General features: G+C 44.0%; 1 protein-coding gene across 2 annotated transcripts in view; it reads left to right on the top strand.

Moving 5' to 3' along the window:
- The window catches only part of CREBBP (CREB binding lysine acetyltransferase), a 112024-nt gene that overhangs the window by 44555 nt on the left and 41088 nt on the right, over positions 1 to 26381 (top strand). For both annotated transcript variants that reach the window (XM_077449266.1, XM_077449267.1), the window contains exon 2: positions 11062 to 11750. In XM_077449266.1, coding sequence (XP_077305392.1) covers positions 11062 to 11750 — 689 coding nt within the window. The remainder of the gene's footprint in view (positions 1 to 11061; positions 11751 to 26381) is intronic.

Below are 26381 nucleotides of genomic sequence, written 5' to 3' on the forward strand. Positions count from 1 at the left end.
AGCTAGGCCAAAGCCGCGGCCTTTCCTAAGGCCGCGGATCGCACGGTGCGGACCAACTAATCGATAATGAAAATCGCTGTCAACGACTTTCATTATCGATTATTATTGATAATATCGATTAATCGTTTCAGCCCTAAAGGAAACTTTCATTTTGTTTGCAAATATTGAAGATTTTAACTACCAGCAAGAATAAGTCCTTACATTTTAAAGAGCACCTGTCATTTCAGATCCATCATGGCAGTGCCTGTTAGTGGGCATCCACTCGCCTGCTGCCGCCACGTCTCTCACGTTGTCACTGCCGCATCACCAGCAGTCCCATTAAAGTGAATGGGACTATCGGTGAGTCAACAGCAGGTCAAAGGAGGAGCCGCTGTGCGACAGAGATGACAGTTTCTCTTTTAAAAATTATGATTTAAATCAAATCCACCCTGATGGTTTACCAAATGATCATGCAGCTTCAGGCCTGACAATAATTGGAGTGATTCATATTATTTCTTTGGACATTAACCACATACCGACCGGGCCATAGCTGAAAGACGGCCGGCTTATTCTGGGTGGACGTCCCTGGGATGTCCTCCCAGAATCTTGCACCCGTGCACCCCCTTGGGCACGCACCCGGGAACATCCATGAGCTGATAGCTGTTTACCACGTGATTGCTCCGTCAAATGACGGAGCAATCACTTGTAAACAAACTGGCGTCCCGTCATGACGCTGGTTCCTCCCTCCTCTTTCTGTACAAATCGGTACAGTGAGAGGGGAGAGATGGCAGCAGCGCTGTGGGCCTGGATGTGTAGTGCCCACAGCCCTGCTCAGGAACAATATTGTGCAATACTCTGCCAATACTTTCCAATAAATTTTTAACAGAAACAAAGAATTTTTATTTCTTTTACAGATTTTTGTCGTCTTTTGATTTATAGCATAAAAAAATAAAACCAGCGGTGATTAAATACCACCAAAAGAAAGCTCTTCTATTTGTGTGAAAAAAGGACAAACAAACGTTTCATATGGGTACAATGTTGCATGACTCAGTAATTGTCATTCAAAGTGTGAGAGCACCAAAAGCTGAAAATTGGTCTGGTTAGGAAGGGGGTTTAAGTGCCCGGTGGTCAAGTGGTTAAAAGGCTAGATCTCTATAAAGTTGCTCTGACACGTTGCAGTAGTCCTTAAAACTTGTTCTAGTCTGTACAACCTCTTTTTTGGTAATAATAATAATAAAAAAAAAAAACTTGGTAGCATAAGGGCTTACCTGAGCACTCTGTTCATTTTGTATTTGGCCAGGCTGGATCTTTTACTAGATAGAGTACGGCTCCATTCACACATAGTGATTTGAAATCACAGCAAGATGTGCGTTTGAGGGTCCATTTATTGTTAATGACACCCCAAATGCAGTGCGATATTGTTGCAAGTCAAAACCAAAGTAAATGAGCTGCCCTGTGCACAACACATGTAAATTGTGCAAAAAAAAAAAGTGGGAATGCCGTTCCCTCTACACAAGGAATTAGGGAGGCACCAAATTTCGGCCGCCGAAACGTATCGGCCGAAAATGCACTTTTCGGCAATTTGCCGAAAGAGAAAAACGGCCGAAAATGGGGCGAGGCTCTGTCCCCCCGCCCCTGGTGCTGCCCATCATGGGGGGTATACTATAGCGCAGGAGAGCCACCTCCACCGCCTGTTTGATCACAGCGCCGGGCACTTTGATAGACAGATCACCCGCAGCATTGGACGGATGATCTGTCTATCAAAGTGCCCGGACAAGGGGGAGGGGCTGTGTGACGGCGCGGCCGGGAACACACAGCTATTGAAATGAAAGCTGTGATGTTCCCGGCGCTGTGATTAAACAGGCGGCGGAGGCGGCTCTCTTCCCTGCACAGGCTGGCTGCAATGGGGGACAGGCACACTGGCCTGCAATGGGGGACACCTCCTGTACCACGTCCTCTGTCTCTGACCATCTCCTGTACCACGTCCCCAGTCTCTGACCATCTCCTGTACCACGTCCCCAGTCTCTGACCATCTCCTGTACCACGTCCCCAGTCTCTGACCATCTCCTGTACCATATGTTTCCGTATCGGTGCTGTTTCGGTATCGGTTTCGGTTTTTGGCCTAGTGTATTTTTCATTTTCGTTATCGGCACCAAGACCCATTTGGTGCACCACTACAAGGAATGAATCTGACCTTAATCTTGGGTATACATGTTAAGAGAAGTAAAATTTTTTTTTTTTTTCCTCTTTTCCTTTCACAATCGTACTTGCCTAGGTAGATGCATTATCGGTCTGATGCTGCACCTGTCCCTCACTGGCTCAGTCTGAGAACCGAACAATCAAACACTACTGATCGCTCAGTTCTCAGAGCTCCATGAGCAGAGAGCTGGTGACTGGAGTGCTGGTCTGTGGAGGGGGTGGGAGTGGCTGGCTGTGGCTCACTGAAAGGCTGAGCCAGTTTCCGGTCCAGAGATTTGGGGGCGGATCCCAACTTTATCGTCAGTCTTGCCCAAGCCGGGTTTGGCTCTGTGACATCAGCCTACAGTGGGCTTCAGCCCTCAGTCTGCTGAAAATGGGTCACAGGAGTGCAAAATGAACTGCACTGCTGTGGTCCACGGGAGAAGTACAGCCAAATGGGCTTTGGCTACAATTCGGTTTTTTTTGAAGGAAAAGAAACTGATTATCCCATCCACTTAAGTGATCTGAAGGGAGAAATCTCCCCCGCTGCTCCCTACAGCCCTCCTCCCCCATCAAAATTCGCTGTTCTGCAGGCTTGCTCGACGGAAGCCATTTTAATGACCGGCTTCTATTGAACAGATAGGGTTGTACACAGACTTCGTCTGGTTCTTGCTGAACCGGCACAGTTTTGATGTTTGTGGCCAGCTTTAAGAGGAAATTCAAATAGTAATAATTATAATATTATTGCCCTCTTTTGCTGGGTCCACAAAAAAAAACACTTGCATGCCCAGAAAATCCAGTATTGTTAGATTATAATCTGCCACTCCCCTATGACATCATCTGAAGTCCGCTGTCTCTTCCTGGTTCCTGCAGCCTGCCCCCTGATGACATGCTGGGAAGCCTGTGCTCTAGATCCCCCCCCCCCCCCGCCGGAGGCTGCAGGTAGCTGGGGGGGATGTCATTTTCATCGAGGTGTGAATTCCAAAAGTAAAGAGATGGGGCTGTCTAAGTCTTTTTAAATAAGTCAATTCATTAAAAAGTGCAGTTGTGTAAAAGGAAGTGGTTTAGAAGTAATGATTGAAAGCAGGTGAGGAGGGTGAAGGTCCCGATTTGTCAATGCCTTTTTAATAGCACAAAAGCTGTCAGTCATTCTCTCTATATACTAGGTGATTGTTGACTTTCTGTGCCTATAACATTCTAATCTGACTTCTAATCAACTCAAGCTTTTGCACACCCACCAACGCCAGTGGTTTATTTTTTATTTTTTTCCTTTTAAGCAGAGTATATGTCCAGGCTTGTCTTTCCTATCAGTAATACTTTCTCAGTGTTGGAAGGATAGTAGTACTGTAAGCTTACCACACTCTTGTGGTTCTTAATGTTAGGTTTGGGGTTAGAATTAGGCATGTAGTACTTAAAATCCTGTATTATGATGAAAGGATATTGCATTTAGCACTAATCATTTTAATGTACACAAAATTAGCCCTCAACCCTAACATTAGTAACCACGGAGGCCTATTGCATATTACTGGGCTGCTGTCCACTTGGTAGAGAACCCTTCGCAAACCAAAAGTTTGTTTTCAAGCGTTTCTTTACACACTCTTCACCATCATATAAAACTTCCCCAGACTGTTGTGAAGGCTGATGTGCTTACTGACTGTTCAGCCACAAGAAATGCTTTGACCTGTAGAGTGACTTGGCAAATATTATGTGTGTGTTAGGCCCCATTCACGCCTGAGCGTTTTGTAGCTTGAAGCCTGAAGCTACACAACGCTGGAGGGGAAAAAAAAAAAATCCATTATTCTCAATGGAGATGGTTCTCCCCTCCAAAACGCCTGAAGCTCAAACAAGTTCTGAACCCTTTTTTTGTCGCTCGAATCGGGCAGATTTGGGCGCTTTTCTTCTTTTTACATTGGTGACCTTTTTCCCCTGCACAAAATCGCGGTAAAAACGCATGATTTTCTGCCTGAAAAAGCTATGCTCAGGTGTGAATGGGGCCTTGGAGCTGCAAGATTCTGGATAAAATCAGATTCGCCATTATTTTTTTTTATATTTATTTTTTGTGCCGGTTATAAAGATCATGATTCACTGTGTAACCTTATCTTTCACATTATACGAAATTTGGGCTAACTTTACTGTTTAGATTATTATTTTTTTTTTTTTTTTTTTTTTATTCATTGAAGTGTATTTTATTTCCAAAATGTAGTGAGTGTATTCTTTCACTGCCCAAATAGTCACATAAAAGATTGCAACAAGCGCCGTTTTATTCTCTAGGGTCTCTTTTAAAAAGAGTGGGGGTTATAAGTAATTTTCTAGCAAAAAATACTATTTTAACTTGTAAGCAACACGTGTCAGAAAAAGCCTTAGTCTTTAAAGCGGGAGTTCCGCCGTTTTTTTTTGTTTTTTTTTAAAGTAAGCAGCTACAAATACTGCAGCTGCTGACTTTTAAAATAAGGACACTTACCCGCCCAGTGCGCCCGTGATGTTGGCACCCAAAGCCGATCTCTCAGCTCTCGGGTGCTGCCGCCGCCATCTTGGGTATGGGAATCAGGAAGTGAAACCTTGCGGCTTCACTTCCCGGTTCCATACTGCGCATGCGCGAGTCGCGCTGCGCTATAAGGATGGTCCCCGCTGTCTCTGGGATCCGTGTTTCCCAGCAGACAGCGGGGGACCCACAGGAAGTGGCGTAAATATCCGCAGATTCTGTGGATATCTATGCCGGAAGTGGGTGCAAATACCTGTACTGTACAGGTATCTGCACCCCCTCCCCCCTGAAAGGTGCCAAATATGGCGCCGGAGGGGGGGAGGGTTCCAGTGAGTGGAAGTTCCACTTTAGGGTGGAGCTCTGCTTTAAGTGGTCAAACTCACCATTTGCAGACCAAATTTCTTCCCTTTTCATCTGTAGATGAACAGAAAGATGCAATGTTTCTTTTTATCTCTCTTTTGCTACAATTGACAGCTGCTTATGTGTTTTTTTGACCGCTGTGAGCCAGGGAATGGGTCTATAATGGTTACATGAAGGTGCAGGGAAAAGACTGCGTAAATTTCAAATGAATCCAAAATAAAGATGGGAAGAGCCGCTGACACGTAAACAAAGTTAAACATAAATAGTAGATCAAAAACTGTAGCGCTAGTGTGTAAAATAAAGTGAAATCATACATCTATCTTGATGTAGCAAAGACAAATTTGTATATAATCTACAGGGAGACAAGTGTTAAAATGGATAAAGTGCATGAAACAATGTGAAGTAACAGTCCATAAATGTGAAAGTGAAGAAAACTCTTCTTATTGAGGTGACACCAAACAATTGAGGGCAGAAAAAACAACTTGTCTGTAGTCCCTCTCAGCAGTGCTTCAAAAGTAAGTGAATAAACACTCTTACCAACTGGGGTGGGCACACGTCATACGACAGTGGATCACAAAGGCTCGTAATCCTACAGGGACTGAGGCTGGTGCTGTACCCAGGAGATGGTTGGTTCAATCTGATGTGGGATCCCCGTCTCTCTGCTCCACTGACGGCTCCCATTGCAGACCAATATTGCTACAAGACAACTCCTCATTGCCCCCCGAAGAAACATGTGGACAGAAAATGGGAAGGAAAGAGGGCTCCAAATAGTGCAGGTCAAACCAGGTTTATTAAAATAGGTCAAATATGACCAGTGACAAAATAAGTTATCACAAGATAAAAATGACGTATAAAAGTAATGTGGGGTGCAGTAAATGCTAGCCCAATGCGTTTAGACAATAAAGGTCTTCAACTGGGGCAAAGATTTTTAACACTTGTCTCCCTGTAGATTATATACGATTTGTCTTTGCTACATCAAGATAGATGTATAATTTCACTTTATTTTACACACGAGCGCTACAGTTTTTTTTGATCTACTATTCATGTGTAATGGTTACATGAATCGTGGAAATTCTGGATTAAGATCGTGTGTGTGTGTGTGTGTGTGTGTGGTGTGTGTGCTTTTTTTTTTTTTTTTTTTTTACACATGATCGTGCAGCTCGTGTGTGTGTGATAGATATATCTATTTATATATTATAATATATAATTATTTATTTAGATATATTTTTATATAGATCTATTATATATTCTCTTGTGGGTGCAGTGTTGGGCTCCTGTAGACACTTGGCTTTCGTCTGCACCTCTGTACAGGCTTTCTGTTAGAAAGTGTCAATGAACTACAAGGGCACTCTATAGGCTCTGGAGTATGTTACACAATCTACCTTAAATATGTAAGTAACGTGCAACATGTTCCAAACATGAACTTATCCTTTTAAAGCCCCAGTTCAAGCAGAAAAAAAAAAATTACCCTTGCAGTGGGGTCTTTCCAGACTGCAATGGTTCAGTACTCCTTATGTTTAAAGCGGAGGTCCCCTCCCCCCCTCCGGCGCCACAATTGGCACCTTTCAGGGGGGAGGGGGGTGCAGGTACCTGTACAGTACAGGTATCTGCACCCACTTCCGGCATAGATATCCGCAGAATCTACGCCCCTTTCCACAGGTCCCCCGCTGTCTGCTGGGAAACACACGGATCCTAGAGACAGCGGGGACCATCCTTATTGCGCAGCGCGACTCGCGCATGCGCAGTAGGGAACCGGGAAATGAAGCCGCAAGGCTCCACTTCCTGATTCCCATACCCAAGATGGCGGCGGCAGCACCCGAGAGACAATCGAGAGATCGGCTTCGGGTGCCGACATCGCGGGCGAGCTGGGCGAGTAAGTGTCCTTATTTTAAAAGTCAGCAGCTGCAGTATTTGTAGCTGCTGGCTTTAAAAAAAAAAAAAATGGCCGAACTCCCGCTTTAAGGTTAAAGAAATAAGCTGTAATACTTGCCTTGACTTTCAGCATGCCTCCTGTCCTCCACCTGTACAATGCAGGGGCCGCACAGCAAGGCTATTTTGATGCTGGAGTTTAGCTCTAACCTGCACTGGTATTCCAGATATGATTTTGAGATGTTTCTTGCCTTTTCTACAGGAAGTTTGGTTATCTTGAAGCATTGGAATGTTGCGCACACAGTTGATTACTTTTAGTAAAGCCTTGCCGCTTCGTAAGTCAGTTGACAGTCTACTGTAGATTCAATGTTTTGTAGGTAGGAGTTTTCAGTTTTTAAAGCAGAGCTAAACTCCGATACTTTAAATGATCCAACATTCTTTGTCGTCATTTTCTATTTGGCTTCTTCCAGGTGCTGGGCTGCGGCTCTATTCATTGGATTATGCAGGATAATGTCACTCCTTCACATGCACAGGAGTGCAGTCATCCCAGCACACAAGCACTGTGATGGAATGTAAACTGAGTTGTGCATGCGCAGCTCCGTGTACAATCCAATGAAGACTAAAAGCAGACAGGTAGGTTTCTTTTATTGCAGAAGAGACATTGCACGTCTCTTCTGCAATAGAGAGCTTGCTCAAAATTTTAGAAAGTGAGACTTTAATTCCACGTTAAGTAACCACTCTCATTTCAATCTGTATTGTTTAACCACTTCAGCCCCAGAAGAATTGGCCCCACAATGACCAGAGCACTTTTTACAATTTGGTAATTGCGCGGCCATTCAATGCTGTACCCAAACAAAATTTGCATCTTTTTTTTTCGCAAGAGTACCTTGACTGTCAGTGACTGCTTGAAACGCTACAAAAAAACCAAAAGTTAGCGTTCGCAGTGATCAGGCCTGCCTCTGCGAATGCTGCAGTTATGTGTTTAATAAGTGACAGTGATTGGTTGATACAGCACTTCGCTGGGCTGAGCAGAGGGGCTAAACACAGGTGCTAGCAGGTATCTGTGCTGATCCTGCTAACGCTGCGTTTTTTGGGAACCCTAAACTATTGGGGACACTAATATAGTTCTGATCAGATCAAAGATATTGATCCGTTTAGACACCATACTACTAAGTGAGGCGTATGGTGCATGTGTGTTAGTGCCACTGGCACTAATTTGTCGCTGCCTGGGGCGACACAGACCCTGACTGACGCTAAAACCTGACTGATATCACCCGTAGGGTCATCAGGGGGTTAAACCTTTTATTAGGTAATATACGACTGGGGCCCTGATGCTATCAAAAATCACTAAATAACGAACGTCACCCGTGATCACTGGTGACGGGGTGATCAAGGGTTTACACCTTTATTTGGGGGGGGGGGGGGGGGGACCTAAAACTGATTGTCACAAATGACACCAGTTCAGTGATCAGAGAAAAATATGAACACTGCACTGGGTGACATTGTGATAGGGAGTGAAGGGGTTATCTGGGGGTTAAGTGTACCGGTATTAGTGTAGTGTTGGTGCAACTTACTGTGAGATGTCTTCTCTCCTATCTCTGTAACGGAAAATAGTTCCACGAGGGGAGATGACATCACTTCCCCTGCCTGTGTTTACACTTACAGGCAGGGGAAGGATTTCATTCTCCAGGTTCTCCAGGATCACCAGGTTCAGGCCATAAATCATTGGCGTGGGTCTGGAGACTGATCGGTTATAAAGCAAATCAGATAGTCACGGCCGCCTAGGGTGCGCGCTTTGCCCAGACATGCAACATGCCACAGTATGACTGCGGTGGCTGGTCCGGAACTGGTTAAATGTAAGTGAATAATGTCCTGTTTAACTGTTTGCCATTTCCACTGAATTATACCTACCGAACAGGTTTAAAGAGGAAGTAAACCCTGATGCGTTTACTTCCTCTTTCATTCCCTGCAAAGACAAAGCATAATGGACTACTATGCATCGCATAGTAGCCCATTATGTGTGACTTACCTGACACAGGAGCCAGCGATGTCACCGCTGTCCCCTGTAGTCCGCCTCATCCATCTTCTCGGTGGGTCTCGCAGCTCCGCCACTGTCATTCGGCATGCGCACGGGAGCCGAGACGCGCGGCATCTTCGTTATCGAGGATGCCACGCTCAGTGCGCCTGTGCGCCGCTGTCCACGGCGCATGCGCCGTAGACAGCGGTGCCCGTCTTCGGGCAAATATCTCCTAAACCGTATAGGTTTGGGAGATATTTCTTGGACCTACAGGTAAGCCTTAATCTAGACTTACCTGTAGGTCAAAGTGGTTTGTAAGGGTTTACAACCACTTTAAGTGTTGATGCATCACTACAGCTCCTTGTATATTTTCATGTTAAAATAAGATATTAAGTGATTTTCTCCAGATGTACAGGGTGCAACTTGTGATTACTGCACTATTGTCCTCAAATCATTTGTGCTGCCCATGACCACTTAAATGGTGCTCATCTTGAATCTGGCCTGGAGGTAAACCCAGATAGCTTATTGTTAGACTCTCATTGCCTAGCACTCTGAATTATTATGAGGGGAAATCTGAGTTTTTGTTTATAGCAAACATTCACATTATGAGCGCTTTTAGTTTTGGATTGAGACAGTTTGATGTAGTTGTGAAGCTTCATGTTATGTTATACTTGCCTGCTCTGTGCAATTGTTTTGCACAGAGCAGCCCCAATCCTCCTCTTTTAGGGTCTCCTGCTGGTGTTCCTGGCTCCCACTTGCACCCCTCAGAGTACCCCATAGCAAGCCACTTCCTATGTGGGCATGCGTGCTTTCTCACTCCCGAGTCAAGCTGTTTGCATCTATTCAGGCACACAGTCCACCTTGCTCCCGCCCCCTCCTCTTATGTTTTGATTGACGGCAGCAGGAGCCAATGGCTTCCACTGCTCTCAACCAAGCCTGTGAGACAGGAGAGGGTTGAAGGATGAGGATAGAGGATGAGCTGCATGAAGGTATTTTTTACCTTCATGCAGATAATGCATGAAGGTTAAAAAAAAAAAAAATAAATAAAAATAAAAAACTTTTACAACCACTTTAAACAAGACCTAAAGAGATGGTAAACTCTGGTCATTTGTATCTACGGATAAGCTTATAATAAAGCTTATTTGAAGGTACAATGAAAATCTCTTAAACGTGCACCATTTAGGAGATATTCACATGTTATGCAGCCGGTGACATCAGCAGTGCATGTGCACTGTACTCTGAATTGAGGGCACACTGAAAGTGCCGCCAATCCAGAGCACTGCGCTTCGATGTGCGACTCCCGTATGCATGCATGGGAGTGATGTCAGCCCATAAACCTGGCATAAAGTCCATATGAAGATGGAGGCCCTGGCAGCGGTAACAGCACACTGCTGGAGGCATACGTTTTATGGGTAAGGCTGTCAGAATATGAGCGTATGCAGTGCATACTAGCACATTATGCCATTAACCTGCAGTTGAAGAATTCTACCATTTTTAGGTCAGTCCAACTAAAATGATAGTCTGGATCTTCTGGCTGTGATATTACAATTATGTTTCCTCCACTATAGAATTTCCCCCTTACATCTGTAATTTCCTTAATCTTAAAAGCCTGTTAGCTTTGGAAGAAAACGACCCTTTAATTTGGCAAAGTATTTTGTAGGTTAGGTCTAATGCATACGTGTTTTCATGGCTGCTAAATGGAAGTCCTTTTGTCTCTGAATCTTGTATCTGTTGTATGTTGAAAGGCTTGCCTGTGTGTGGGGAATGATTGTGTGATGCTTCTTCTAGTTTGAATGAAACTTACTGTAAATGCAAGGTGTTTGGTAATTGAGGCAGTGGTAAGAGTTTTTATCGTTGTTGGAGGTATTCTGCTTTTTGGGGCAAAAAAGAAGCGAGTTGGAACCATTCTTGCCTATTAGATTACTCTGTATACCTTTTTAGGCTTGGTTGTATAAGACTAGGTCTACATCATGAGAAGGTCTGTACACAAGATGAATTAATGAAAGCTTCTCACTGCTAAAAATGTTATCCTAATGGTAAGTTTGGTGTGAACTAGAAAATAAAACTGTCCACCTAATTGGTTGGTATTGACAATAATCCTGTTTTACCATAGTTGTATCTTTAGATCAACCGCATAGTATCTTTTGTGTAACTTTTTTTTTTCTTTACTTTCCAGAATTCTTCTTTGACTTGGAAAATGACCTTCCTGATGAATTAATCCCCAATGGAGATTTGAACCTCTTGGGCGCAGGTGGAGGGCTAGGACAAGATGCGGCTTCCCAGAACAAGCAGCTGTCCGATCTCCTTCGTGGAGGAAATCCAGGACTGGGCCCTGGCATGGGAAGAGGAGGTTCAGGAAGCCCTGTGCAACAAAGTATGGGAGGTCAGGGCCAGCAAAGCAGCCCAGGCCTTGGCAACTTGGGCGGTCTCAACAAGAGCCCACTTAACCAGGGACTATCTGGCACCCCACCGTCTGGATTAAATAAACCAGCTACTGGCACGCCTGGTCCATCTGCACCCACATCCCAGTCGCAAAAACAAGTCGGCATGGTGGCAGGCAGCCCGGCTGCTCAACAGGCCTCTGCAGGAATCTGCATCAACTCTAACTTCAACCAAGGACACCAAGCACTGATGAATAACAATTCTGGGCATGCACTAATGAGCCAAGGCCAGCCTACACAGGGACAAGTCCTGAATGGCTCGCTGGGACCTGGAAGCAGAGGTCGGGGTGCAGGTCTACAGTACAATACTTCTTCTTTACAGACCGCCCCTGGTAGCGTCCTTGCAGAAACATTGACACAAGGGACGACGGCAATGCCACAACACACAGGCATGACCACTGCCCAGACAGGACCCATGTCCAAGGTATGTGCTGGTTTACTATGGCTTTGTTTACTATTAGTGTGCAACTACATCTACAATTGGAAACAGTTTAATTAAAAAATGTAATTGTTTTGCAAGCTATTTTGCCATAGAAAGATGACCTTTCAGTTTGTTTACATACGGTCTGGCAAGATCTTTTAAAAGTGACAGCACACCTTGTAAAACAGTGACTATATTTACCTTTCCGGTGTTGAAGCCGTCTCTCCGGGAAAAGACCAGTGATTATTATGGTTGCATCAATACTTTTACCAGTGCTCGTACAAATACTCTGTATCGGCACTGACATTGGTGGCATCCCTAGTAATTATTACTAGCAGCTATATGGGCTGATAGAGAAAATCGCATGCAAGATCTGACAGGCTGGTTGTATCCAAGTTGATAAATCAACATGTTACATTCTGGCTGCCCATATATGGTTTGACTATTGAGTGGTTCCTGCTGAATTGGCTGAGGTTTAAACCACCTATGGCTGGCCTAACTTCAGAATGTACCACAGTAAGATTAGCATTGGGTGGGGCTGATCCTTTAGGCTCGGTTCACATAAATGTAAATCTGATGTGTTTTGAACTGCAGAAACTGGCTATATATATATATATATATATATAATCTACCTTAATATTCAGGGTAATGCAGAGAAAAGTGTTTCCAGGATGGGGCTACAGAGAACTTCAACATCGTCACTAGTGGAGTCTGAGAGAGATTGGAAGTCAATAAATGATTTAATGTTCTCCTTTGTATAACACTATATGGATTTAATACCTTGTTGCTTTTTTTTTTTTTTTTTTTCAGTGTATGTAAAGTTTTGCTCATTTGATCCTTGCATGTAGCATCTTGTCAACTTGATTGATTTCACTCTCGTTTTAGCAGATGCAAGCTGGTAGCTAATGGCAACAGATTTGTACTTTTTCCCTAAAATATCAGCTCGGTATAGATTTGTCTGCATCTTCAGGAGATGGTTTCAGACCCCCCCCGCAGAGTTCCCTGCCTCTTCGCTGTATTCGTGTGGTTTCTTGTCTTGGTTGCTGGAGCTGAGTTTTCTTTGAAGTGGTTGCTCTGTGTGTGTTTACCATTTAGTAACTGTGATGTTTCGTACTGCTAAATGGTGTGTTTTGTGGTGTGTGTTTTTTTTTTTTTTTTGTTTTTTGCATTTTGAGAAGCTGATTGTTATACATGGTGCTTTATTTGTGTGATCAGCCCCTAATGTGTGTCTGTAAATTACTAAAAAGCACAGAGCTGCCATTTTTATATACAGTAAGTGAAGACATTTGTGCTGCCATTTTTACTGAACTGAGGATAAAGAAAATGTACCCGTACCAATTGGTCAAACGCAGACTGGCAATTCTTTTCCCTAAAAGCCTTTTTGGGTTGCTATATCGCAGCAGGCACACAGCCATTCACTTTCACATAAACTGACTAAAGAAACATACCTGTGTTGGAGGGAACAACAACCTGCTGTAGTACTGCATTACAACAAATGGTGCATTGTCAGTTCATGACAATAAATGGGCTACTTTAAAACAAATGTCACATAGGTATAACGGTTTAAAAAAAAAAAATCGAAATGGGTATGTTAAAGGGAATTGTAAGAATGGAAACATGGGAGCTACTATTGCAGACTGTAAAGTGTTATTAAAGCCTCAATATTTGTTTTAATTTAAAATAACATGTCTATACGTGCCTGTTATGTGCAATGGTTTTGCACAGAGCAGCTCTGATCCTCTTCCTCTGGGATCCCTCGCTGGTTCAGTTCCCTTCTCTTCAGCAGGTGCCCCCATGGAAAGGCGCTTTCCTTGGGGGAACCCGTGAGTGCTCGCTCCGGAGTCTCGCTGCTGTGTCCATTTACACAGAGGGACTCAGCCCTGCTCCTGTGTCACAGCTTTTGATTGACAGCAGCTGCAATCAATCTGTCCAATGAGGAGGGAGTCAGCGATGGGAGGCGCTGCTCTCGTGCACGTCTCTGGATCGAATCAAGCTCGGATAAAGAAAAGGGTAGTCTTGGGGGAGCTTCAGCACACAAGGTTTTTCACGCTAATGCATAGAATGCGTTAAGGTGAAAAAATGTAAGGCTTTAGAATCACTTTCTGACCAGCTGCCGCAATTTTACTGAGGAAGAAAGGCACGGTTGGGCAAAACTATGTTCCCCGCATCGCCCCTGGAGCCGATGCCAGTACCCGGCGTTTGAGATGACCGCCGGCCTCCCTTGATTGCTGGTGACACACCGAGAACTGGGACCTGTGGGTGTAAACACACCGATCCCGATTCTCTGAGGGGAGAAGAGACTAATCGTGTGTTCATACAAAGTATCTCTCCTAGACAGTTGAAAACCAGAGAGGTAACACAACCCCTTGATCGCCCCCTAGTGTTAATCCCTTCCCTGCCATTGACATTTTTACAGTAATCTGTGCATTTTTATAGCACTGATCACTGTATAAATGCCAATGGTCCCAAAAATCTGCCAAATGTGTCCGCCATAATATCCCAGTCCCGATTAAAAATCGCAGATCACCGCCATTACTAGTAAAAAAGCAAAAAATGTTTTTTTTTAAAATGCTATAAATCTATCCCCTATTTTGTAGACCCTATAACTGTTCATGGCTTAACTACCTAGTGAGTTACTTCCCTGGAACAAGCATGCAGACAGTGGAGTAAAAAGTCAAAATTCTACATACTTGTTCCAGGTTAGCGACTAGGCAATAATGCCAGGAACAGGGTGATTACTCTCGAGTCTGTAGTGCAACGGACCTATGTGTAACTTTACCAATCTGCTCGACTAAATTCATGTAATATGACATGCAGCGACAGTATAATTCAAATAAAATGTATATCTGTCAATTTTATCAATAAGAACGGTCCATGAGTCAGATGTGTCTGGTTCTAGGACAGAAAGGGGATTCTTTGGAAAATGTCATGTTTTGCTGCAGAAAGGAGGAAGCATTTCCCTTTTCTGTCCTGCCCAGCGCTCATTCTCTACTATTCCCTGCCATTGTACTAATATATGGCTAATCGCAGACTTAAGCAGAGGGTTGAATGAAAAAAACAAAAAACAAACAAAAAACTGATGACTTAAGTCAGAGCTGCTGTACTAATGATCCAACATTAGTACAGTGATCTTCCACGTTGAGCTGTTGTGTTCTGGCAGGGGGACGGCCCCTCCGCCAGAACACTCTGATCAGTGCTCTCTGCCATTGGCTGAGAGTGCTGATTGGGAGCCAGTCTGCGCCTTGTTTTCCAACATGCTCGCCCGACAGTAGTCGACCAAACGACTGGCTTCTGTCGGACCAGGTGCCTTACACACGGGCCGAATATTGGCCGATTTTTTTATTGAACTTTCTGATGTTGGCCGGCATGTTGGGGGGGAGGGTTAAAAAAAAAAAAAACTCTAGGAACAATTGTACAGCTCTATAGCAGCCTGATCACTTTGATAATATAGCCTACATCTATCTCTAAAATGTAAACAAATACAGGCTGCTATTGTGGCCTTGGGTTTGTTTACATGCTGATACTTTCACTGAAGTAGTTGAAGAGAAACAGTGTATGTATATATATGTGTGTGTGTGTGTGTGTGTGTGTATATGTGTATATATATATATATATATATATATATATATATATATATATATATATATATATATATATATATATATATATATATATATATATATATATATATATAAATATATATATATATAATAAATTAAAGTGGATGTAAACCCAATTCATGAAATTTTGAGCTGGGCACATCCATCTGCAGTGTTATGTTTTCTCTCTCCAAAGCACTGTCTAGTAGCTCTGTCCTGCCCGTTCCTCTTTGACAAGCTCTCCAAGGCCCCGGTGTCCGAGGTTGCTATAAATTAGCAGCCAGCTAAACAGTTCACAGGCACCCTCTGCATATGTGGGGAGGGGGGGTGTGCTTTTCCTCAAATAGGCTTTCTCACAGTGTCTAGCAATGATCTCCTCCTACAGATGAATGAGCAAGTGAAAAATATAACAGGACAGGCACTTTCTAAACGGTAGATAAAGGTGTGAAGACAGCAGATATACATATAAAACGTATGTAGGGAGATTTGTTTCATCTCTGTATCATCTGAGGCTGTTCACTTCATTGGGTATATGTGAGGGTTTACATCCACTTTAAAGAAGGATTGCACTGTGGAAAAAATATTAAAAGCCAGCAGCTACAAATACTGCAGCTGCTGACTTTTAATAAATGGACACTCACCTGTCCCGGGGTCCAGTGATGCCGAGGCCGATCGATCTCTCGGCTGCTGCCGCCACCATTCTCGGTGAGGGAATCAGGAAGTGAAGCGCTGCAGCTTCACTTCCCAGTTCCCTACTGCTCGAGTCGCGCAGCGCAATAGGAATTGTCCGCGCTGTCTCTGGGACCCGTGTGAGTCCCAGCAGACAGGGACAGGAAGAGGCATAGACTCTCGGAGTCTATGCCCGGAAGTGGGTGTAAATACCTGTCTTTGACAGGTATCTGCACCCCCCTCCCCCCTGAAAGGTGCCAACTGTGACACCGGAGGGGGGGGGGGGTTCCGATCAGCGGAAGTTCCACTTTAGGGTGGAACCCCGCTTTAACACTCAAGGGACCAAATACATAGTCCCATTCAAATTTTTTGCTCAGCTTCGAAGCATTGTGGTCCCTTGCGAGCCCGTTCACACAGGGACAACTCTGGATCCGACTTCAGGCCGGCCCAAATCGCGCTGTTGAGAAAATCATTGTTGGTTAATGGAACAGTCTTAATGTACACTACAGCAGACGCTCCGACTTCAAAAAAGGTTCCTGTACTACTTCAATCCAACTTCTAGGCGACTGGTACCCATTGATTTCAATGGAAGTTGCCTCCAAGTTGGATCTCATCTATATTGGAGCGACAATGTCGCCTCTCACAGAATAATCAGCTCTCGAGGGGGAACTCCACGCCAAATTTTAAATAAAAAAACGGCATGTGTTCCCCCTCCAGGAGCATACCAGGCCCTTGGGTCTGCTATGGATTTTAAGGGGAACCCCCCACGCCGACTGCATGGGTGGTCCCCCCAAAATCCATACCAGACCCTTATCCGAGCACGCAGCCCGGCTGGTCAGGAAAGGGGGTGGGGGCGAGCGAGGGGGGAACCCCCTCGAGAGCTGATTATTCTCTGATTTGGCCGCGGCCAAAGTCGCCTGGCCTTGTTGTAAGTTATGTTGTAAGTTGTCCCAATTCTTGTTGAAATCGCTCCGAGTCGCGCTGTTGTTCATACTCAAGTCGGGTCCAAGTTGCCTCCAAAAGTCGCGCTGGAAGTCGTGTTGCCCCTGTGTGAACCGGCTCTGCAGTGCTGTGTGATGCATCGGTCGGCCTCTGTATGTGTATAAGCAGCTGCTGATAGACATGCACAGCCGAAGATCTGAGGGATCTGTCATTATCGTGAAAGATTGATTAGAGCTGATTATTTTAATAGCAAATTATTATTCCTATCTGTGTAATGTACAGTATCTGTGGATGCTTGTACATATGCGGGGATCTGTGTGGACTGTACCTCCCCCCCCCCCCCCCCCCCCAGGCAGCATTAAAGCATTCTTAAACCCAAAACCAAAAATGTGATGTATAGCAGCTTACCCATCCTTGGATGTGGTGGCCGCATTCTTTTCTTCTTCTTCTTTTTTTTTTTATAAGACTTTTATAAGTGCCCTCACTCTGGGTAAAGTAGCACAGGGAGCACATTTGGACAGAAGCTATCTCAGCCTAGGGGTGGTAGTGTTGCAGTATTTTTTACAATAAAGCTTTAGCATATATGAAAGCTGATAATTATAAGCACCCCTGCCAGTGTTTTAGATTTCAGTGTACCTCGAACTACTATACTTGCTAGACCGCTTAGTCTGTTAAACTTGAAAAAAATAGACTTGCTGGATCACCTGGTGAAAGTAAAGGCAAAAAAAGCCCCCAGGACTGTTTCAAACGTTGTTTTGTACAGAAAATTTAGAGGTTTTATTTGTGTGGACAAAATTTTGTGTTAGAAGCTTGATAAGTAGCACAATTGTGACACAAATTGCAACTCCAGTATTTTATTCTACAGGGTCTCTGCTCTCAGATCATCTCTAGGCCTAACGTGCAAAACATTTTAAAAATGGTTCTCGCAGGGAAAAAGCAAAGCTCCAGTCTCAGGATCCAGCAGCAAGCTCGGCCCAGCTGTTTTCACCCCGTGTCCTCTCTTCCTGGTGCTGGCATCTTTATTATGGGCACCCGGCTGTAACAGCTTGCAGCTTCACAGCCAGCCGTGTGTCCGCTGTGCTGCACACCATCAATGGTCCCACAGTTGTCTTGGGACCTGACGTGTGTCCTAGAAGATGGGGAAAGGAGAATTTCCAATCACCTAGGCGGGCAGAGTGGGAATGGGTACCCACTCCCCCTCTCCTCCCCAAAAGCTCCATTTCACAAACTGGTGCGGGAGAGGAGGCCTTAAAGTGGAACTTCCCCTTTCGATGGAGCTCCACTTTAGACAATCTGCTAGTAGGCTTCAGCACCACTTGAGATTTGTTGAAAGCCTGCTGAACCCTACTTTGCTGCTTGTTTAAAGTGACAGCAATCCATTAACCACTTCAGCCCCGAAACGTTTTACCCCCTTAATGACGGGCCGTTTTTTGCGTTGCGGCACTTTGTTACTTTAACTGACAATTGCACTGTCGTGCGTCGCTGTACCCAAATAAAATTTATGTACTTTTTCTCTCACACATAGAGCTTTCTTTTGGTGGTGTTTGATCACCTCTGTGCATATATATATATATATATATATATATATATATATATATATATATATATATATATATATATATATATATATATATATATATATATATATATATATATTCTCTCTCCATCCATTTTTTTTTTTTTCGCGCTATAACCTGTAACTGGCAGAATGGTTGTGTGAGATGAGCAAGATGCAATCCTTGGAACTAGAACGGCAAGATTGTTCATTAAGAATCACTATCATGATTTTTTTATTTTTTTTTCCCCTTGCTATCTTAACCACTTCAGCCCCGGACCAATTTTCAGCCTAAGGACCAGAGGTCTTTTTACAATTTTGCACTGCACTGCTTTAACTGGTAATTGCGCGGTCATGCAATGTTGTACCCAAACGAAATTTGCGTCCTTTTCTTCCCACAAATAGAGCTTTCTTTTGATGGTATTTGCCTCTGCGATTTTTATTTTTTGCGATATAAATGGAAAAAGACAGAAAATTTGGAGAAAAAAAAATATATTTTCTACTTTTTGTTCTAAGAAAAATCGAATAAACTCCATTTTAGTCATACATTTAGGGCAAAACTTATTCAGCCACATGTCTTTAGTAAAAAAAAAAATGTCAATAAGCGTATATTTATTGGTTTGCGCAAAAGTTATAGCGTCTACAAACTAGAGTACATTTTCTGGAATTTACACAGCTTTTAATTTACGACTGCCTATCTCATTTCTTGAGGTGCTAAAATAGCAGGGCAGTACAAACCCCCCCCCCAAATGACCCCATTTTGGAAAGTAGACACCCCAAGGAAATTGCTGAGGGGTATGTTGAGCCCATTGAATATTTATTTTTATTTTTTTTGTCCCAAGTGATTGAATAATGACACAAAAAAAACAAAAAAAAATTTTACAAAAAGTTGTCACTAAATGATATATTGCTCACACATGCCATAGTTATATGTGGAATTGCACCCCAAAATATATTCTGCTGCTTCTCCTGAGTACGGGGATACCACATATGTGGGACTTTTTGGGAGTCTAGCTGCGTACGGCACCCTGAAAACCAATCACTGCCTTGAGGGTTTTAAGGGTGCAAATTTTTGATTTCACTCCTCACTACCTATCACAGTTTCGAAGGCCATAAAATGCCAAAATAGCACAAACCCCCCCAAATTACCCCATTTTGGAAAGTAGACACCCCAAGCTATTTACTGAGAGGCATGTTGAGTCCATGAAATATTTTAGATTTTGCCACAAGTTGCAGGAATATTACAATTTTTTTTTTTTTTTTTTTTGCACAAAGTTGTCACTAAATGATATATTGCTCACACATGCTATGGGCATAAGTCAAATTACACCCCAAAATAAATTCTGCTGCTTCTCCTGAGTACGGGGATACCACATGTGGGGGACTTTTTGGGAGCCTAGCCACGTACGGAACCCCGAAAACCAAGCACTGCCTTCCGGATTTAAATATAAAATGCTACCAAAAAAAACTGTTAGCGATCGCAGGGATCAGGCCTGACTCTGCGAACGCTGCAGTTATGTGTTTAGTGTTTTGTAAGTGACAGTGATCGATCGATACTGCACTTGGGTGGGCTGGGCGGAGGGTCAAAATGCAGGTGCTAGCAGGTATCTGGGCTGATCCCGATAACAATGCGTTTTTTTGGAACCCTAAACTGCTGGGGACGCTAGTATAGATCTGATCAGATCAGATATTGATCTGTTCAGATTCTATACCACTACGGGAGGTGTATGCTTTGCGTGTGGGTGTTAGCGGTACTGGCACTAACCTAGCGCTGCCTGGGGTGACCCTAAAACCTAATTGATATCACCCTCCGGGTGATCAGGGGGTTAAACCTTTTATTGGGTAATAAATGGTGGGTGCCCTGATGCTATAAAAAGCAAACCAGAGTCACCCGTAACACTTATACGGTGATCACTGGTGAAAGGGTTAACTAGGGGTAATCAGGGGGTTCAAATTTTTATTAGGTAGTATATGGGGGTCCCTGGCGCTATATAAAAACCTGACGGGGAACCTAAAAAAATAACTAGCTACCTAGCGACACTAATGCAGCGATCAGAAAAATGATCGCTTAGTGACACTGGCAAAAGGGGGTGAAAGGGTTAACTCTAGGGGCAATCAGGGGGTTAAACCTTTATTGGGGGGTGGTAGGGGGCTACCCTGGACCTAACACTAACTGCCCTGACAGTTTTTACTGTTACAACTGACACTGAATGCAGTGATCAGTAAATAAATGATCACTGCAATGAGTGACACTGTGACTGGGGGGGGGGTGATCTGGGGGGGGGGGGGGTTTGTGTACCTATGTGTGCCTACATGTTAGTGTAGTGTTGGTGCACACCTTCTTTCACTTCTCCTCGTAGTCCGGTCAAAAAGACCGCCCCGAGGAGAATGACATCACTTCCTCCCTGCCTGTGTTTACTATACACAGTGGGAGGAAGCTTCTCATTCGCCAGGCGATCGAGAGGGGATGGCCATCCCCTCATCCCGGATCGCTCCTGCAGCGAAACGGACCGCCGCATCCAGCGGGAGGGAGTCCGATTGGACCCCCCACCCACTGGAAGGCAAGCACGTACATGCCATTGTGATGACGTACAATGGCATGCGGCGGTCCTTAAGTGGTTAAAGCATTTTTTCCTGATATTCTTTCTATGTAGAGAATTCTCTGCTGAAGCTGACAGCTGTAAAAAAACAAACCCAAAAACATGCAGTCTGCCAAGTGTCACCACATTCTTCAGCCACAGAGCTAACTATAAACATTGTGTCCTTTAGATCAAAGGAATGAACTTCGGTCTGTAAATGAGGGCAGTTTAACCACTTAAAGAACTACAGTCTCCTCATAGTTTTTAATAAAAACATCTTTGCCGTTCGGAAGCTTCCCTCCAACCACTTTGCATATTTTATATGTACTGTGATTCTGTACTTTCCAAATATGCTGCACAAATTTCCCTCCACTGAGTCTGACTGCATCCATTTTAACCGTGGGCAGCTGAGGCTGCTGCCTGTTCACTTCCAGGATTCACACAGAGGCACACCTTAAACCCTGCAGCTTTCATTGACCCGCTTATGACTCATCCCCCTCCCTTCCTGGCAAACTCTGAGAGCTGTGCATGATGTCATAAGCCTAGGTCAGTGATGGTGAACCTTGGCACCCCAGATGTTTTGGAACTACATTTCCCATGATGCTCAACCACACTGAAGAGTGCATCAGCATCATGGGAAATGTAGTTTGAAAACATCTGGGGTGCCAAGGCTCGCCATCAACTGGCCTAGGCTAATGACCAGACAAGAAACCGGAAATGGGCTGTATAAGGTATTTACTGGCAGAAATTTTTTTTTCCTATCCAAAAATTAAAAACAAGGGCAGAAGATTTAATAGATGGAAAGTTTGAAAAAAAAATGACTGAAGGTCCACTTTAAAGACTAAACCTTTTTCTGACGAGTTGGTTTCAAGTTAAAATCATTATTTTTTGCTATAAAATTACTTGGAACCATAAACGTTTATATTTTGTATTAGCAGAGACCCTAGAGCAGTGATGGTAAACCTTGGCACCCCAGATGTTTGGGAACTACATTTCCCATGATTCTCAACTACACTGCAGGGTGCATGAGCATCATGGGAAATGTAGTTCCAAAACATCTGGGGTGCCAAGGTTCGCCATCACTGCCCTAGAGAATAAAATGGTGGTTGTTGCAATATAGCAACGTAGCGGTATTCCAAATGCAATTTATTTGGAGAAAATACACTTTTTAATGATGTTGTGTTTTTTTTTTTGTTTTTTTAAACAGTAAATTTAGCAAAAGTTTTTTGTATAATGTGAAAGAGACCATGAGAATAATTTTGGCCAGAATCGTGCAGCTCTACTTGGAACAAATGATGGCAGAGGAGAGCTTAAGACCCCTTTAACACCGAAGCAGTTTTCAGGTGTTTTAGCGCAAGAGAGAGCCTCTAAATAACATCCGAAAACCTCCTTCCATTCAAGTGTGTCCTTTTACACTGGGGCGGTGCGCTTGTGGGATATTAGGAAAAGTCCTGCAAGCAGCATCTTTGGGGTGGTTGGAGAGCACTCTATCCCTAAACGCCCTGTCAATTTTGAAATGAATGGGCATTGCAATATGGGCGTTTATAACCCCATCTTTGAGGTTAAAAGCGCCCCGCTATCGGCTAAAATTAGCAGCGCTTTAGCACTGCCATGGCCCCAGTGTGAAGGGGGTCTAACTAGGGATTCATCGAAATTTCGGCCACTGAAAATGGTGCCGCCCAGTACGGGGGTGTCGTTCTGGAGTGCCCCCCGTCCAGTCCTCTCCCCTCCTCTTCTCTCCTCCCTCCTCGAGGAGGGGGCTGGAAGGCAGAAAGCAAAACCGTGCTCTATGGAGCTAAGCGTCACCAAGCGGGCTCGCTGTTTCTAACAGCATGTCAAACAACAAGTCATGCACTCTTAAGCCCCACGGCGCTGCACACTGATAATGCTCCTCCTGCTGATCATATCGACAAGCCACTCCTTATCGTGGTGTGCTGACAGCTTTCCTCCATAGAAAGAGCACTGTTCTTGGCTTTGCCTTGCTAACACTGCCCTGTCCTGATCCTGTCTGACATACTAAGGCAGTCTGCATAATGGGCACTGGTAGGCTGCATTTGATGGACACTGGCGAGGCTGCATTGATCTGTACCATGTCTGCAGTCTGACCATCTCCTCTACTATGTCTTCAGTCTGACCATCTGTCTCCTGTACCATGTCTTCAGTCTTTGACCATCCATCTCCTGTACCATGTCTTCAGTCTGACCATCCATCTCCTGTTGCCATGTCTTCAGTCTGACCATCCATCTCCTGTTGCCATGTCTTCAGTCTCTGACCATCCATCTCCTGTACCATGTCTTCAGTCTCTGACCATCCGTCTCCTGTACCATGTCTTCAGTCTGACCATCCATCTCCTGTACCATGTCTTCAGTCTCTGACCATCCATCTCCTGTACCATGTCTTCAGTCTGACCATCCATCTCCTGTACCATGTCTTCAGTCTCTGACCATCCGTCTCCTGTACCATATCTGCTAGATGTGCACCGCATGTAAATTGTGCTAATACTATTAGCAATGTGTTATATAAAAAATGTATACGTTTTTTATTTGAAAATTAAAATGTAAAAATGTTTTTAAAAGGGTCATTCTCGGATTTGGTTATTTTCGGTTTTCAGCCTAGTGTGTTATTTTCGGTATCTGTACCAAAAAACCCATTCGGTGCACCCCTAGGTCTATCAGAAGAAATCCCAAAGATATTGCCACAATGGGAGGAATTGTGAACCTTCTCAATATATTAATAGTGTAACTTAATCTGTCTTTTTTTTTTTTTTTTTTTCCTGTTGGTGCGGTTTGTTTGTCTTTATTGTGTTTGAACGTTTTGGTCTATATATGTGTGTGAAAGAAATTTGGTAGTATTTTTAGAATGTGGATAGTAATTCAGGTTGGGGTAAAGACAATTCCAATACTTATGATTTGGAATATAGGTGGTATTGCTATTGAAATGGAGTAGATATACCCTATGTAGGAAGTGTGTAGATTTGATATTGGATTTTTCTGAAGCAACTTCAGAGCCCATTGAACTTAGAGAAATTGATTCACTGTAAGATTTCAATATGGTAATGTAAAATGCAGACTGTAAAGGGATATTTCCAATATAATGTTGTGTAGAATACCCATTTCCTTTTGTGAAATTTATTTCGTGTGTGTATGTAGCAGTACCAGTAGGGGGGTACTTTTGTCTGACGCTCCAAGACAATGAATAGTCCATAAGCCCCTAAAATGTAGCAGTAGAGGTTTCTGGTGCTAGCTGTCCTAACTTCGGCTACTAAGACCAGTAAGCCATCTTCAGGCCCTGCCAGCCCTTCTGCCCATGACAACACAGTCCACTCCACTGGCTCTGCATCCATCCCAGACTGCATACTCCCAGTCCTCTTGAGCCTGCCTCCCCAGCTCCCCTGACTGCATGTCACTCACCAGCCCTCCTGGCTGCGACCAGTTGTTCCTCCCCCTGGAGATTTGCCCGTCAATGCTCTCTCCTGCCGTCCTTGAGCACTCCTCCTCTTCAGGTCACCTCCACGATTTCTTGAAGGGCCCAGTCTGCACCCGAGCTCAGGCCCAAGGTCACCCCCCCCAGATTGAGGAGCCCACCTCAGAGGCCCCCCAACGGCCTAGCATTCCTTCTCCATAGCTTTGAGCAACTCAAAGTCCTCCCCAGCTGGGCTTGACCCTAGGTATTTAAGGAGGCCTGCCCCCTGCCAATCCAGGTTGGGGTTTGGTCAGGGCTCCCTAAAGCACCCCAGGCAGCTCCACCTCTCTCTTCTCCTGTTTCCAGAATCTTCTGGAAAACGGGAGGTCTCAGTGATGCTCCCTGTGAGTCACCAGTTACTACCCTGGGCCACTCTCAGCCCAGCCTTGATCAAAACAAACAGGACTGCCTAGGTCTGCCTACCCTGCACAAAAATCCTACCTCTAGCACCTACCTAGAGGGTGCTACATTTAAAATGAAAAAAAATTAAATGGCGATTATTATACAAATTATTTTTTTAATTGCAATAAGCGTATATTGATTGGTTTGTGCAAGTGTTATTGTGCCTGCAAAATAGGGGATAGATTAATGGACTTTTATTTATTTCTTTTTTTAATTATTTTTAATGCTAATTTTTTACTGCTAATTTTTAGCAGGACTGCGACATTGCGGTGGGCAAATCTGTCCCCAAATTTCACTTTTTGGGAACCAGTGACACCAATACAGTCATCAGTGCTAAAAAAATGAACTGATTACTGTATAAATGACACTGGTAGGGAAGGGGTTAACTACAGGGGTGATCAAAGGGTTAACTGTGTTACCTGTGTGTGTGTGTGTGTGTGTGTGTGTTTTCTAACTGTGTGGGGGAAGTGCTGACAGGAACAACACAGATTGCTGTTCCTGATCACTAGGAACAGCAGATCTCCATGTTGTCCCCTGTCAGAATGGGGATCTGCCTTGTTTACATAGGCAGATCCCTGTTCTGCGCCTCTGTACTGCGTTAGCAGGTGGCTGGTAGACATCGGATCCGCAGGGCACACGCATTGGCTCCTCCTGTGTGCGGTGGGCATGCGCGCGCCCACACTATTGCATGAAACAGCGCACAGGTACATCTCGCGCGTTAGAGCCTCCCTGCTGCAGTATATATGCGGTGGGAGGTCTTAAAGTGATTAAAGTGTATGTAAACACTGTCCTATACCCAGTGAAGTGAAGATACACAGGGATGAAACAAATCTCCCTACATAAGTTTTACATTTTACATCTACTGTCATCAGCTTTCTACATTCTTTAGAAGGGCAAATATAGTGTTAGAAATATTTCTTCCTCTTCCAGCAGTGGGTGTGGAGTCTATGAATACACTGTGTGAGAGCTGATTGGAGGAAAGGTGCACACACCCCCCTCCACATAGACAGAGGAAGAAAGAAACTTGCTGTGCTGGGAATAGACCTGCTCTCTGCTAATCAAACATTAAACACTACAGATATATGTGCCCAAATTTCATGATTGGGGTTTACATCCACTTTAAGGTTTAACAACCAAATATTAGAATTTTTTTAAGGTTTCGTGTACACGGGACAGTTTTACAACCTCTCCTGAATGATTTAACGTGACAAATAGTAACCCACATTTAAAACGTCGTTTTTGCCACATTAAAATGCTGCATTTTGCATTTAGAAGTGTGTTTTATTATTTTTTTTCAAAAATGAAAAACGCCTGTAAACGAAATGCGAATTACCGCATTTACAGGCTTTTAGCGGTTCAAATGCCTCTGATCATCTGTCCTGAATGAATTTTTAATTATTTTTTTTTTGCTTTTCTAAAAATGCTT

Source organism: Lithobates pipiens, unplaced genomic scaffold, assembly GCF_037356315.1.
Source record: "Lithobates pipiens isolate NorthernLeopardFrog02 unplaced genomic scaffold, aLitPip1_a1.2 Scaffold_22, whole genome shotgun sequence".
Classification (NCBI taxonomy): Eukaryota; Metazoa; Chordata; class Amphibia; order Anura; family Ranidae; genus Lithobates; species Lithobates pipiens.